Source organism: Myxine glutinosa, chromosome 4 (assembly GCF_964187855.1).
Source record: "Myxine glutinosa chromosome 4, kmMyxGlut1.1, whole genome shotgun sequence".
Taxonomy (NCBI): domain Eukaryota; kingdom Metazoa; phylum Chordata; class Myxini; order Myxiniformes; family Myxinidae; genus Myxine; species Myxine glutinosa.
In genome coordinates, this window is record NC_136264.1 from 132712747 (window position 1) to 132728479 (window position 15733).

Here is a 15733-nt window from a genome sequence, read left to right on the forward strand (position 1 = left end):
GCTTAGGGTAGTTGGAGGCAGTCATAAGAAATGCTTCAATGTTTGAAGAGCCCTTAATTAAGTTTTAATTATATATGATCTGGGGGGCATGCACCCCCCCCCCCCCCGATCCTCCTCCCACGTCATATATCATCACCCTTTGTCATAATTTCAGTTTCCCCCAATCATCAAGTGTGATAATTTGCCCCAACTGGTATACGATGTAATATATAAACGTTCCCTAAATGGTGTTGAAAGAAACATAACCGGCAAAGCCAAATGGCATTACATCCTTCCCTTCAGAAGCGTAATTGTTGGCTATAAAACTCACCCAATATGTAAGATAAATATGTGAGGGGCGTACATACATACGGATAGACAAACGCTGTAAGCACAGGGACCAAACATCTACGCTGTAAAAAATAGTTTGTTTAATCACGAATTTGCCAGTTCTTAAAGCCTCTTTGAAAGTATGAAGAAGAGGAAGAAGCGCTAATGTTTGGTTTATTCACACAGCAGTTTGAACGGAAACATTTATTATTCTATGACAGCAGAAACCCTTTAGAAGGACACGGAACGAGCATACAAAATTATATATACAGTTGTGATATTTTGCGAAGCAATAGAAAAATATATAAAACTACACAGAAGCAACCCACAAACAACAACAACTACAGCCACGATAACAATTGAGTGTTATAAAAGATCCTTATCTTAACGTGTTTTACTTCATGTGTTTCACGTGTTTGTTTGTGTTTCACACTGAATGAAAAACATAAAGGTAGAGCATTCAGATTGTGAAACATCACAGGTTCAACGATATGTCCGGCCTGAGAGGGCCTGAACGGCATAGGAATCAAAATGGCGGTGTGTGGAGTTAGTCGTCTTACCGCCGTAATGACATCACATCACCTATGTCACGTGACCAGATCCTCAGCTCTGATTGGTGTACGTTTAAGGACATACGTCCATCCATATGGACAGACAAACAATGTTCGAGACGGCATGAAGGCTTGAAAAATTACAAATCTTCCTGATAGGGAACATTTAGAAAATGTATGAAGCACAATCAGTTCTTCATTTTTGATCCGTAATGGGATAAAATAAAGTAAATAACACTTGGGAATTTATAATCACTTCCATATACGCTATACAGTGTTGAACTCCAAATTACATTTCACCAAACCTCAAAACTCTTCATTTGTCCAACTCTCTGATGTCTGATCATGTTTGGCTTTCTTTTTTCTTTTCTTTTTTTGTATACAGAATCGAGGCTCGTGAAAGAGCTACCATTTATCACACAAACAAATCAAACAGACAAACAAACAAAGTATATAAAAAGGGGAGTGGTAGACAAGATGGGGAGAGAAGGGGAAGCACATAGACACAACATTTGAGAGCAGGGACATCGGGAATGTGTGGGAGGGAGAGGGCTTGGGGGGGAGGCGGCGTGGGTAAGGGGGGGGGGGGGGGGGGGGTGGGAGAAGTATAAACACAAGGACACCAAGGACTTCCAGGAAAGAAGTTGGTATTTCAAAAAAGTGGATTTGGGGTGAAATTAGTGGGGGTAGAAAAGATCAAGGTTTTGGATGGGGGAAGATAAGAGATGGTGGTGAACAGCTGTTTTAAAGACCTGGAGGGAGGAGTGGGATTGAAGAGAGTGAGGGAGTTTGTTCCAGAGGTGGGAGAAAAGAGGAATGAAGGAGTGAAGGTAAGCAGTGAGTCTTGATTTTGGCAGTTTAACCATAAGAGGGTTGCAGGCAGATCTTGTGTGACCTGTAGGAATATTTGGGGGACAGAGCCCAGAGAGAGCTGGATGAGCAAGGCCGGAGAGGAGTCAGTAGAAGACAGAAAGACCACCAACCTGCCTGCGGTGAGTAAGTGAAAGGCCCTCGGAGGTAGCTTCATCGCGGGAGATTCCAATGATCCTGAACGCTTTGGTTTCAACAGCGTGAAGACGAGCTGGGTGTGAGGCAGGAGCACCAGCCCAAAGGGAGAGGAGTATTCCATTGAGCTGCGGATGAAAACCTTGTATGTCGTGAGGAGCTCAGATGTGCCAAGGAAGGACTTCGCACGACGGAGGATGCCCAGTCGGCGACTGGCTTTGGAGGCCAGATTTGAAATGTGGTTTTCACAGGAAAGATCATGGCAGATAGTGAGACCCAAAAGCTTGAGTGACAGAACTTCTTGGAGAGGATTATTCAGAAAGTGGATGGGAGGGTTGTCCAGTCGGTCTTTTCGGAGAGACATCGCAAGAGTGTGAGATTTGTCAGGATTGAAAGACATGTTCCACTTGTTTGCCCAGTCTGTGATTATGTCAAGGTCTGCAGAGAGTGAGGAGGCTGGAGACTGCCGATCTGAGGGATGAGGAATGGAGCGGCAGAGAATGGAGTCATGAGCAAAGAGATAGAGAGGATTTTCAAGAGAGTCGGAGAGATCATTGATGAAGACCAGAAAAAGCACAGGGCCCAGAACACTGCCTTGGGGAACTCCAGCCTGAACAGGAAGAGGAGATGAGAGAAACCCATTCAGGGCCACACGTTGACTACGACTAGAGAGGAAGTCCGCCAGCCATGCGTGGAGATTTCCATGGATACCAAAGGAGGAGAGTTTGGTGAGCAGAGCGGGGTGCCAGACCGTATCGAAGGCACGTGATATGTCAAGGGAGACAGCTCTAATTTCCTGTTTGACATTGAGGACCTCCATCCATCGTTGAGACAGCAGAAGCAGCATGTCCAAAGTAGAGTGACCTCGTCTGAAACCAAATTGATGATCAGAGATCAAGCCATTGGAGAAGAGGAAAGATTTCATATCCGAAGCAATGATGGATTCCATGACTTTGCTGATAATTGGGAGAAGGCTGATTGGTCTGTAGTTTATAGGATCTGTTTTTGCACATTTTTTGTGTAAAGCGGTGATGTTGGCTGATTTCCAAGCAGATGGCAAATGACCTTGAGCAAAGAGAGGGTGAAGAGAACAGAGAGAGGGAGTGAAAGAGCGGAAGAACAGGATTTTAGGACCCGTGGGCTGATGCTGTCAGGTCCAGTTGCAGAATCAGAGTCGAGGGTTGACAGAAACTTTTCCACCTTGTCAGGAGGAAAGGACACAGAGTCCAGGAGCAGCTGGGTACGACTGGGTACGGTGGGTACAGAGAGGGATGGGTTTGGGACACAAGATTTAGAGGCAAACACAGAGTTGAGGCATTCAGCTTTTTCACGTGCGGAGTCAGCTGTGTAGCCGTTTGAGGTGAGGGAGGGGATGGAGGGGGAACAAACACCAGAAACAGATTTGACCAGGCGCCACCAGGATTTGGAAGAGGGAGACAGATAAGAGAGTTCGGTCTTGAGAACGGAGAGATATTGTTTCCTGGCCCTCCTGAGGGTGGACACACACTCGTTTCGGGCTTTGTGAAAGGAAATGAGATTTCCTTCCGTTGGATTTGCTTTCCAGGAGACAAAGGCAAGTTGTTTCTGGGCAACTGCCTCACCACAAGATGCCGTGTACCATGGACGGGAGGAAGGGTATGACAACTGAAGACGAGATGGGATAAATCTGTGCATGAGAGAGAGCAATTTACTTTGGAAGAATTCCCAGGATGACTTGATGTCAGAGGCGGTAGAGATGGGAGACCAGGCCAGATGATTGATGGCTGCTTGAAGACCGTGCCAGTTGGCCTGAGTGAAATGCCAGACTCGTTGACGCTGAGGAGGCTCCCTGAGAATGGTCAGAGAGATGTCCTCTTTAACAAGCACATGATCAGATGAGCCGATTGGAGCAGAAGAATAGCAGCAGACATTTTCAGGGAAGTTAGTCATAACCAGGTCCAGAAGAGAAGATGCTCCGTTGACTGAGATCCGGGTCGGGAAATTGACAGATTGTGGCAGTCCCAGTGAGTCGCAGAAGTCCTTTGCTGAGGAGCCATGGCTGGTGAGAGAGGTACCCACACCCAGCCAACTGGCATGGTGACAATTGAAATCACCACATATGAGGAAGAGAGAGTTGGGATGAGCAGATAGAAGTTGGTCCATATTATCAGACAGCGAGATGTAGATTGAGTCATCACTGTTTGGTGGACGGTACAACACACATATGAACAAGAGGTGGGAGCGAAGGGGGAGCCGTAGCCAGAGGTATTCCTGGGGGTGAGGTGGAGAGAGGGCAGTGCAGGGCGAGTGAGAAAGAGAGTTTTTGATAAAGATAGCAACCCCACCTCCAGGACGAGGCTCAGGTCTATCATACCGGAGGAGGGAGTAACCCGGGAGAGATACTAAGGAATCAGAGACATCATGAAGGAGGAAAGTTTCTGTTAAGTAGATCACATCTGGTTTGTCAGAAGCAACCTGTATGGAGAGATCAGTTAAGTTTGAACGAAGGCCCCGGATGTTTGAGGTCCATACCGTTAATGAAGAGGAAGGGGGAGCATCGGATACAGAACAGGGGGGGGCGGGGGAGGGGTAGAGTAAGATGTGGAAGAGGTGGAAGAGGTCGGGAGAGCTGTTGAAGGTGTGTCAGAGATTTCAGAATAGCTCGGAGAAATGGAAGGATGGGGCGGACAAAAGGTTTGATGGTGACTGGGTGAGGCACAGTGAGGTGTTATTTGAGGAGGTGGAAGAGCGAGGCAGAAGGTTGGGGTAGATGGAGGTGAGAGTTGTAAGGAGGAAGAAGCAGGGAGGACGCTTTGAGGAGGAGGGGTGAGGGGGGAGTTTATGAGGGGAGGGGTTAGGGGGGAGTTTCGGAGGGAAGGGACAAGGGGAGGGATTTGAAAGGGATGGGAGATGGGGGAGATTTGTAGGGGAGGGGTGAGGGGGGAGTCTAGGAGGGGAGGGGTGAAGGGGAGTCTAGGAGGGGAGGGGTGTGGGGGGAGTTTAGGAGGGAAGGGGCAAGGGGGCAGATTTGAAAGGGATGGGTGATGGGGAGGATTTGGAGGGGAGGGGCAAGGGGGAAGATTTGAAAGGGATGGGTGATGGGGAAGATTTGGAGGGGAGGGGTGATGGGGAAGATTTGGAGGGGAGGGGCAAGGGGGAGATTTGGAGGGGAGGGGTGATGGGGAAGTTTTGGAGGGGAGGGGTGATGTGGAAGATTTGGATGGGAGGGGTGAGATTGGATTTTAGAAAGTGTACGATTAATGGGAAACGGATATTTATTGCAAAATGAGTTTCTTGTGACATTCGAGTCAAAGATACGTTTAAGGATGCTGGAGGGGGGGGGGGGGGGGTGGAGTGCAGGTGAGTTTAGGGAATGTATGAAAGAGAGGCACTGTAAGAGATGGAATTTTTTTTTGGAATGAATAGATTTGGTGAGCAAGTCGAAAGCAACCTTTTAAAGAAGAAGAAGAAAAAGGTGTTATAATATACGACAGAATACAGTTCTTCAGGGGAAAGTTTAAACATTTGAACGTTTAACAGTGAAAACTATCTGGGGAAATGGGGGTGAAACATGTGGTCGAAGAACGAACGAACGAATAAGAACAACGAATAAACAAATAAGAAGAACAGAGAAGGAAATTTTTTTTTTTTTTTTTTTTTGTTGAGATTTTAAACAAGGAAGTATGGGGTGAAAAGACTGGGAAAAACAGAGAACGAAAGTATTTGGAGCACAATCGACGGACCGCTGAGAAAAACAAAGCCTCAAGGTAAGACACGGTACAAGGCCTCAAAAGACACGACACAAATTAACACGATTTTCTATACAGTTATGAAAGATTTACACCGAGAATTTTCCTTGGGACCCACTGTCGGTACTGTAGGTACCCACTGTACCACTGTAGGTACCATAAAATAAATACAGTTTTGACGAAAATACAAATGGGAACAATTACTTAACTTCAGTTTAGCTCAGGTCATTCAACCTCAGATTTGTTTTCCTTTACGGGAGTGAGGCACCTGGAAGAGCAAGGGAGAATTGACAAAGACAGACATCGAGGGAATGAATAAACAGGAAACAAAGAGAGGGAGGAGGGGAGAAAACTGAAATGAGGAAGCCCATAGCGGTGAGCAGTACTCCATTGAGTTACGTTTAAAGGCCTGTAGACTCGAAGTAGCTCTGATTTTCCAAGAAGGATTCGGATCATGGGGGAATGCTTACTTTGTGGCTGGCTTTGGAAGCCAGCTTTAAGTGGTCAGAGCAGGAAAGGTCATGGCTGATGGTTTGGCCTAGAGGTTTAAAAGAAGGAACCTCTTCCAGTGTACCAGAAAATGATGCAGCCAGCAGCCACAGGATGCATATGAACCACCACCGCCATTGCAACCGTGTTTGTCCCCCACCCCTCCGAAAAGGTTGGAGATGGGGGACATTTAAATAGGCTCCGTCTAGCCGGCCGATCCGTCCATGTACTTTTGTGTGCACGATATTTCAAAAACCGTTTGTCATTTAGCTTTCATATTGCAGATATCCATTCCTCGTGGCATTATCTCAACCTAATTAGATCACGGCTGTGAATGGCTGAACTATGTTGCCATGGCAACCATCTCAGTAACTTGGCTTGTGTTTCATTTCATATTTCAAAAACCGTTCAAGATTTAGCTTTCATATTACACAGATCTGTTCCTCATAGCACCCAAAAGGTGGGAGGCTTCGAGTATCAGCTCCTTTGTTCTTCCAATATGTAGATCTTTGCATTTATTGTTATTAAATGGCAACTTTTTTTTTTTTTTTTTTTTTTTTTTGTATACAAGATCGAGGCTCGTGAAAGAGCGAACATTAATCACACAGAAAGACAAACAGACACATAAAACAAATAACATCGGGAGCGGTAGACAAGATGGGGAGAGAGGGGGAAGGACACAAACACAACATTTGAGAGCAGGGACCGAGAGACATGGAGACATCGAGAGATCTGTGGGAGGGAGAGGGCTTTGGGGGGGAGGCATGTGAAGGGGGGGGGGTGGGAGAGGTATAAACATATGGACACTGCCAGGATTTCCAGGAAATAAGTTGGAATTTCAAACAAGGTGGATCTGGGGTGAATTCGTGGGGGTAGAAAAGATCAAGGTTATGGATGGGGGAAGATAAGAGATGGTGGTGAACAGCTGTTTTAAAGACCTGGAGGGAGGAGAGGGATTGAAGGGAGTGTGGGAGTTTGTTCCACAGATGGGAGAAAAGAGGAATGAAAGAGTGAAGGTGAGCAGAGAGCCGAGATTTCGGCAGTTTAACCATCAGAGGGTTGCTGGCAGATCTTGTGCGACCTGTAGGAATATTTGGGGGACAGAACACAGAGAGAGCTGGGGGAGCAAGGCCGGAGAGGAGTCGGTAGAAGACAGAAAGACCACCTACCTGCCTGCGGTGAGTGAGTGAAAGGCCCTCAGAGATAGCTTCATCGCGGGAGATTCCAATGATTTTGAAAGCTTTGGATTCAACAGCGTGAAGCCGAGCCAGGTGTGAGGCAGGAGCACCAGCTCATAGGGGAGAACAGTATTCCATTGAGCTGCGGATGAAAGCCTTGTAAGTGGTGAGGAGCTCAGGTGTGCCGAGGAAGGACTTCGCACGACGGAGGATGCCCAGTCGGCGACTGGCTTTGGAGGCCAGCTTGGAAATGTGGTTTTCCCAAGAAAGATCATGGCAGATAGTGAGACCCAAAAGCTTGAGTGACAGAACTTCTTGGAGAGGATTGTTGAGAAAGTAGATGGGAGGGTTGTCCAGTCGATCTTTTCGGAGAGACATAGTAAGAGAGTGAGATTTGGCAGGATTGAAAGACATGTTCCACTTGTTTGACCAGTCTGTGATTTTGTCCAGGTCTTCAGAGAGTGAGGAGGCTGCAGACTGCCGATCTGAGGGAAGAGGAATGGAGCGGCAGAGAGTGGAGTCATCAGCAAAGAGATAGAGAGGATTTTCCAGAGAGTCAGAGAGATCATTGATAAAGACCAGAAAAAGCACAGGGCCCAGCACACTTCCTTGGGGAACTCCAGCCTGAACAGGAAGGGGAGATGAGAGAAATCCATTCAGGGCCACACGTTGACTACGACCAGAGAGGAAGTCCGCAAGCCATGCATGGAGATTTCCATGGATACCATAGGAGGAGAGTTTGGTGAGCAGAGCTGGGTGCCAGACCGTATCAAAGGCCCTTGATATGTCAAGGGAGACAGCTCTGATTTCCTGTTTGGCATTGAGGACCTCCATCCATTGTTGAGACAGCAGAAGCAGCATGTCCAGAGTAGAGTGACCTGGTCTGAAACCAAATTGATGATCAGAGATCAAGCCATTGGAGAAGAGGAAAGATTTCATATCCGAAGCAATGATGGATTCCATGACTTTGCTGATAATTGGGAGCAGGCTGATTGGTCTGTAGTTGCAAGGATCTGTTTTTGCACCTTTTTTGTGTAAAGCGGTAATGTTAGCTGATTTCCAGGATGCTGGCAGATGACCTTGAGCAAAAGATAGGGTGAAAAGAACAGAGAGAGGGTGAGATAGAGCGGCAGAGCAGGATTTTAAGACCCGTGGGCTGATGCCGTCTGGTCCAGTTGCAGAATCAGAGTCGAGGTTTGACAAAAACTCCTCCACCTTGTCAGGAGAGAAGGACACAGAGTCCAGGAGCAGTTGGGTTCGACTGGGAAAGGTGGGAACAGAGAGAGATGGGTTTGGGACTAAGGATTTCGAGGCGAACACAGAGTTGAGGCATTCGGCTTTGTCACGTGCGATGTCAACTGTGTGGCCATTTGAGGTAAGGGAGGGGATGGAGGGGGAACAAACACCAGAAACGGATTTGACCAGACGCCACCAGGATTTGGAGGAAGGAGACAGGTTTGAGAGTTCATTCTTGAGTGAGGAGAGATAGTGCTTCCTGGCACTCCTGAGGGTAGACACACACTTGTTCCGAGCTTGGTGGAAGGAACTGAGATTTCCTTCAGTTGGATTAGCCTTCCAAGAGGCAAAGGCAAGTTGTTTCAGGGCAACTGCCTCACCACAAGATTCAGTGTACCATGGACGGGAGGAAGGGTAAGACAATTGAAGGCGAGATGGGATAAATCTGTGCATGAGAGAGATCAGTTTGCTTTGGAAGAATTCCCAGGAAGAATTGATGTCAGAGGCAGTGGAGATGGGAGACCAATCCAGACGATTGATGGCTGCTTGAAGACCGTCCCAGTCGGCCTGAGTGAAATGCCAGACTCGTCGACGCTGAGGAGGCTCTCTGAGAATGGCCAGAGAGATGTCCACTTTGACAAGCACATGATCAGAAGAACCGATTGGAGCAGAAGAAGAGCAGCAGACATTAGCAGGGAAGTTTGTCATAACCAAGTCTAGAAGAGAAGATACTCCATTGGCTGAGATCCGGGTCGGGAAATTGACAGATTGTGTCAATCCCAGTGAGTCACAGAAGTCCTTTGCTGAGGTGCCATGACTAGTGAGAGAGGAACCCACACCCAACCAGGTGGCATGATGACAGTTGAAGTCACCACATATGAGGAAGAGAGAGTTGGGATGAGTGGATAGAAGTTGGTCCATGTTGTCAGACATTGAAATGTAGATGGAGTCATCACTGTTTGGGGGACGGTACAGAACACATATGAACAAAAGGTGGGAGCGGAGAGGAAGCCGTAACCAGAGGTACTCCTGCGGGTGAGGAGGAAAGAGAGCAGTGCAAGGAGAGTGAGGAAGAGAGTTTTTGACAAAGATAGCCACCCCACCACCAGGCCGAGGCTCAGGTCTATCATACCGGAGGAGGGAGTAACCAGGAAGAGATATTAAGGAATCAGAGGAACTGCCAGACATCCAACAATTACATTGCTTTATCCAGATCTTCATGAAGGGATTTGGACTGCTGGAATTCCAGGTGGGCGGAGGTTATGTTTTCACCGTTTTCTGTCTGTCTGTCTGTGAAGAGGATATCTGAAAAAGTTGTGGACGGATTTGGATGAAATTTGTTGGACAGGTTGGGTATGTGACAAGGCCGAATTAATTCGTATTTGATGAAGATCCGAATACGGATCCGGATATGAGAATTTTTTTCAATTCTTTAAGTGATTTTTCACCGTTGAGAGATAGGGCCAAAAACGATATAAGGTATAGCCCGTTGTTTCCAAATGTTGTGAACGAGTTACAAAACTAGGTGGATGAGTTGGTCAGGTGACGAGAACAAGCTCATTCAATTTTGTTTCAGATCCAGATCCAGCCTATTGATGGGATACAAAACGTAAACTGTTCAGCCTGTTTTTTATATTATTGTGAATATTATTTTTTAACTCTTAACTTTTCCTGTGTTTGGTGTTCAGGTCGACATTGGCATCCAAGTTGCGAGATCATGTGCGCTCGCTGAACTGGGGACATCGAGTTCAACTGCAGGACAAGTGAGGGATGGGACCTGGGAAATGACGCGAAGGGGAACGAGGGGATATGGATATGTGTAAGTGTAAGAGGAGTGAGGGTTCTAAATGTGGGACAGTATGGAGAATTTTAATGATAGTTAATAATATACAGGGCTGGCAAGATAGCGTCGAAGTGTGTGCACTCATCTTTGAGCTGTCTAGCATGCGTTTGATTCCCGACCCAGCTATAAACTGTCATCCTGGTGTTTTGCAGGCAGAGTGAGTCGTCAATTTGTATACCATTAATGTGTATTAACATGACCATGATCATGTTTAGAATCCCGAAACCCACTCAATTTAGAATTTAGAATTTTTGTTTAGAATCGGGATCATGATCCCGAAACCCACTCAGCACACATTGTACATTGAATGGAGTTCACTCCGACACCCTTCCTGCACACAGCACACGGCCACTTCCCAGTTCTTTCCACCTCACCACATGCTTTACCACTTGCCATCACCTTTGTCTTTCCGATATTCACCTTCAGACCTTTTGTCTCCATACATTCCTTCCACTTGTTCATCTTTTCCTTCAGTCCATCCATACTTTCCGCAATCAACACCAGATCATCTGCATGCAACAACTCCCACGGTAAACCCTCCTTTATGGTCTGAGCCAGCACCTCCATCACAGCTACAAATAGTAGTGGACTTAGTACCGACCCCTGATGCACTCCCACCTTCACCTCAAACTCACCACTGTTACCGTCCTTCGTCCTTACAGCTGTGCGTGCTCTTTTGTACATTGCCATCACTACTCTGATCAACCATTCCTCCACTCCTAACTTCCTCAATCCCTGGTGTTGGGCTAGCGGCTAGGGTGCCGGCTTAGGATCCTAGAATCCTGGGTTCGAATCTCGGTCGATCGCCGAATTAATGCCAGGGGGGTTGACTCAGCCTGTCATCCTTCCGAGGTCGGCTAATTGAGTACCAGTTCACTGGTAATTCCCTGTTTGTCGTTGAAGGCGGCAAAAAGGGTTGGCGTCAGGAAGGGCATCCGGCCGTAAAACATTGCTTCAAAAAGGGGACCAAAAAAACAACAACAACCACGGTCCCCGAAAAGGCCAACCCCCGCTTTGCGGGGAAAATGGCCTCTAAACGGTGGTTTTTTTTTTTTTTTTAATGTGTATTAACACATCAATGTGTTGGATGGACATTGAGCCGGAGGTTGATTCCGAATCAAACTGTCTTCCGCAATGAGTAGGCAAGTTATCACCAGCACCTGAAACAAATTACAAATATCTGCCCTGTCTGACTGCTGGCAAGGCAACGGCTACCACCGAGCATAGCCAAGCTGTCTGGCAGAGGCAAGCCACCCAGCATAGACAAGCCGCCCAGGGTAGACAAGCCGCCCAGCGTAGACAAGCCATGATGATTATTATGTTTTGCAATGATGCAATGATACCTATGATGCAATGATTTTTTTATTTTATTGTCCAGACACGTGAAATACTTCAACCTCAGAGGCAGCTTTTTGGACAAGCACAGTATCCGAGGTGTATCGAGCACCAAAGAGGTGAAGTTGATCAAATTGTTTGTATAAGATGGCTATTCGTGCAAATCAAAGATCATGGTCATGGTTCATGGTTGTACTTCTGCAATTTGGTCGGATGGGCGAACCTTGTGTGACCTTCACGCTGCTTGTTTGGATGTGCCAGACCAGACCTCCTTCTTTAGGGTTTTTGCCTTTTTCCTTAAAATGGCCCTGATTTATGGGGTTAAATATTGAGGTTTTATTTTCCTCCCAGATATTATACGGACTGAGACCATTACGATTTCAAATAAGAATTTTATAGTTAAAATCATATGAGCTCCCTTACATGGCCTGGCCTCGATGAGGACTACATAGTCCGTGCCTGGAGCCTTCTACATAAAAACAAAACAAAACAAAAAACATGAAATCTCAATGCAGGAGGAGGCCTTTAGGCTCATCAAGCCTGCACAATGGTTGCCACTCTATTGGGTTTTGAGGTTTCGAATTGTCTTTTCAAACGTGGAAGTGATTATTTTGTGGATTTTATGGTATTTTGTCCATCATAATTTGTCGTGCATTTGTGAACTTCACACTTTATTTATAAACTTGCCGCATTTCCCTATTGCTCATGATGGTTGCTATGTAAAGTGTTTGGTTGCTATGGTATTAATATTTCAAATTATCTCTCGTTTAGTCATAAAACCATGTGTTTCATCAAATTTTTTTTATTAGAAGTGCAGTTTATCTCACCTGGAACATTGTTCAGGTGGGGTATTACCATCGCACGGTGTCCGTCCGTCAGTCAGTTAGTGAGTCAGTATATAAACACTCGGATCTTCTCCGAAACTACACACACACGATTTCAAAGAAACTTGACCACAACCTTCCTCACCCATGATGTACTAAAGTTTGCTCATGGCATTGAAAAGCATCATGGTTTAAGGGGATATATGGGGGGGGGGGGAGGTGTGGGGGGGTCCAAGTGCGTCCAGGTTTGACCCACCAAGATATGTATTTGCTTTCTTCTCTGAAACTACATACACAATTTCGATGAAACTTGTCCACAATCTTCATCACCCGTAATGCTAAAATTAGGAGTCTTATTTTCACCAAACTTTGCAGAACTTCTGAGGACCAAGGCCTCCTGTTGCCTTGTAAATCCCATTAAAAATTGCTTAGTAAGCAGGTCAATTTAAAAGTCAAAAGTGTTTTTACTTCTTCTCAAAAAGTATTCACCGGATTTAGAAGTAACTTGGTAGGAATCATCTCTGCATGGTGCTTTCACAAGATTGTTCAAACCATCGGCTAATTTACATATTTTGTGGGTTATCCACACCTACCAGCGGTTCCATGGTTTTACCAGGTGAGCGCTGGGGCATCGCCCCTATTTTTCAATTCTAAAAGTGTTTGTCATGGAAATGAATCCCTGTATAAAAATACGACGGCAATTTTCCATTCTTGTACAGATAGGGTCATGGAATTTCTGAAGCGACATGAGGTAGATTAATAACAATCTGACAGTAGGCTGACAATTCAATTGAGGGGACAGGTACATGGGTCAACACTGGACAGACACACACCATTGATAGCAACATTGTAATGAGTAGACAAGGGGTTAGAGAGAAGCATTTCACCCTGGAGTGAATTTCAAAAACAACAAAGTGATTGTACCATATTCTCCAGACAACTGAATTGCATTTGGTTTTGATTCAATTTGGTGAGAGGTTTTCCAAAGTGGCTGCTTACTTATTACGTACACAAAAGGTAACAACCCCCCAACCCCTCCCTGCTCTCCCAATCTTGTTACCTTTTGAACTCCCCAATCATCCTCTTCCTCCATTGCATTGCGTTTATATTTTATTTTATTTCGCCCATCCTCCCCCTACTTTTTTTTTTTTTTTTTGAATGTATTAGCGTGACTCGGCGCGCTCTGCGCGCCTCACCACACGTCCGTCGTTTCAGAGGGATAAGCATCTTTAACCATTTTGGTGTCTTTTGGGCCATTTGGGTCTTCAGGGTCTTTTGGATCCTCTGGGCCTTTAAGGGTATTTTGAGTCTTTGGGGTGTTTTGGGTCTTCTGGGTCTTTTGGGTCTTCGGGGTCTTTTGGGTCTTCGGGGTCTTTTGGGTCTTCGGTGTCTTCAAGGGCTTTTGGGTCTTAAGGGTCTTTTGTTTCCTCTGGATCTTTAAGAGTCTTTGGGGTATTTTGGTTATTTGGGGTATTTAAGGGTATTTTGGTTCTTTGGGGTATTTAAGGGTATTTGGGGGTATTCAGGGTGTTTTGGGTCTTCAGGGCCATTTGGGTCTTCAGGGTCTTTTGGATCCTCTGGGCCTTTAAGGGTATTTTGGGTCTTAGGTGTCTTTTGGGTCTTTGGTGTCTTTTGGGTCTTCGGGGTCTTTTGGGTCTTCATGGTCTTTTGAGTTTTCGGGGTCTTTTGGGTCATCAGGGCCATTTGGGTCTTCAGGGTCTCCAGGGTAATTCACCCCAGATCCACTTTTTTGAAATACCGATTTCTTTCCTGGAAGTCCTAGCAGTGCCCATATGTTTTTTACCTCTCCAACCTCCCTCTCCCTCCCACAGTTCTCTCAATGTCCCTGTTCTCTACTGTTGTACTTGTGTGCTTCCCTCTCTCTCCCCATCTTGTCTCCCGCTCCCTTTATCATATGTTTTTTTATGTGTCCGTTTGTTTTTTTGTGATTAATGTTAGCTCTCACAGGAGCCTCGATCTTGTATACAAAAAGAATAATAATCTATCTATAATTCCACTAATCTCTGTCTGTGTGTGTGTATGCGACCGCTGTTTCTCGACAACTACCGGTCCGATATACTTGAAACTTGCCAGGTATATTGCTGGGGACCCGAGGATGTGCCTTTTCAAGGTTTCATATTAATCGGACAAGTAGTTACCGAGCTATGTCCAAAAAACGATTCAACCAATCAGAGAGCAGCGAGCTATCACGTGTGCCGAACGTGCCGAACAGACTCTGCCTCGGACGGCACATTTGAGAGCGTATTCATTTATTTCACGTTGGCAAACTATGTTGGCGTTAAACTATGTTTTAAAACTAATTAAAACTACTTTGCGATTCATCGTAACTGCGATTCGTAACTGCCGTTCGCTTTGGCTTTGCGAATGGACCAAACCATTTCATGTAAATAGAGGGGGGGGATTGTCACCGTACTCGCAAGCCGTTCGCTTTGGACCAAACCATTTCATGTAAATAGAGGGGGGGGGATATAATTTTAGATATAGATATAGTACGGGCATGCCCTAGTAATAATAATGACATTTGTCTGCTTGTGCAGGTGTTGTTGCTTGCTGAGAATGTGGTGCTCGCTGTGGGGCTGAGACCGAAGTTCCCGGAGAATGTGAGTGTTTGAATTATTTTCTTTTTTCTCTTCCGTCTCACCTTCTCCCCATGGTTTCATTACCTCGATTTTTCTCTCCCATTTTCACAACGAGCTTTCCCTAGTGCGTGAAAGCATTTTCATGTTCTTTTCATGCGTGTGCAGGTCCCTGGGGCTGTGGAGCATGGCATTACCAGTGATGATATATTTTGGCTTCAGAAGTCACCGGGGAAATCGTAAGGATGATAATTATCGATCGCTTTGTTTTTGTTTTAAACATTATCGTACTTCTCATCACCAACTTTACTGTCAATTTAAACAAATCGTAGAATGTATCGAACGGAGATTCGACCATCCCTGGTCTGAATTTTAGGAGCGAAACGGCATCCATTCCACCCGACGGTAAATGACGTGGTAATTTTTGGGAATATTCTACCTGCATATGAGTGTAGTCACCTCAAAGCAGACAGTATCCGTGGATAGGTCCCAATGTAATGGTGTAGCTGCTCTAGCATATCGCAAGGTGTCTCATTTCCAAAACCAGTTTAACACCGTTTCTAAAAGCACAGTTTCGATAGATCAGGGCATCGGAACCCTATGTCGTAAATGCCTACTACTGTTACGCTTTGCTCGAA

The 15733-nt window shown here is 45.9% G+C and overlaps 1 protein-coding gene across 1 annotated transcript in view; it reads left to right on the forward strand.

Moving 5' to 3' along the window:
• TXNRD2 (thioredoxin reductase 2) overlaps positions 1 to 15733 on the forward strand; it is a 45918-nt gene that overhangs the window by 17847 nt on the left and 12338 nt on the right. Inside the window, exons 5-8 of the mRNA XM_068113457.2 lie at positions 10185 to 10259; positions 11718 to 11793; positions 15057 to 15119; positions 15264 to 15334. Coding sequence (XP_067969558.2) covers positions 10185 to 10259; positions 11718 to 11793; positions 15057 to 15119; positions 15264 to 15334 — 285 coding nt within the window. The remainder of the gene's footprint in view (positions 1 to 10184; positions 10260 to 11717; positions 11794 to 15056; positions 15120 to 15263; positions 15335 to 15733) is intronic.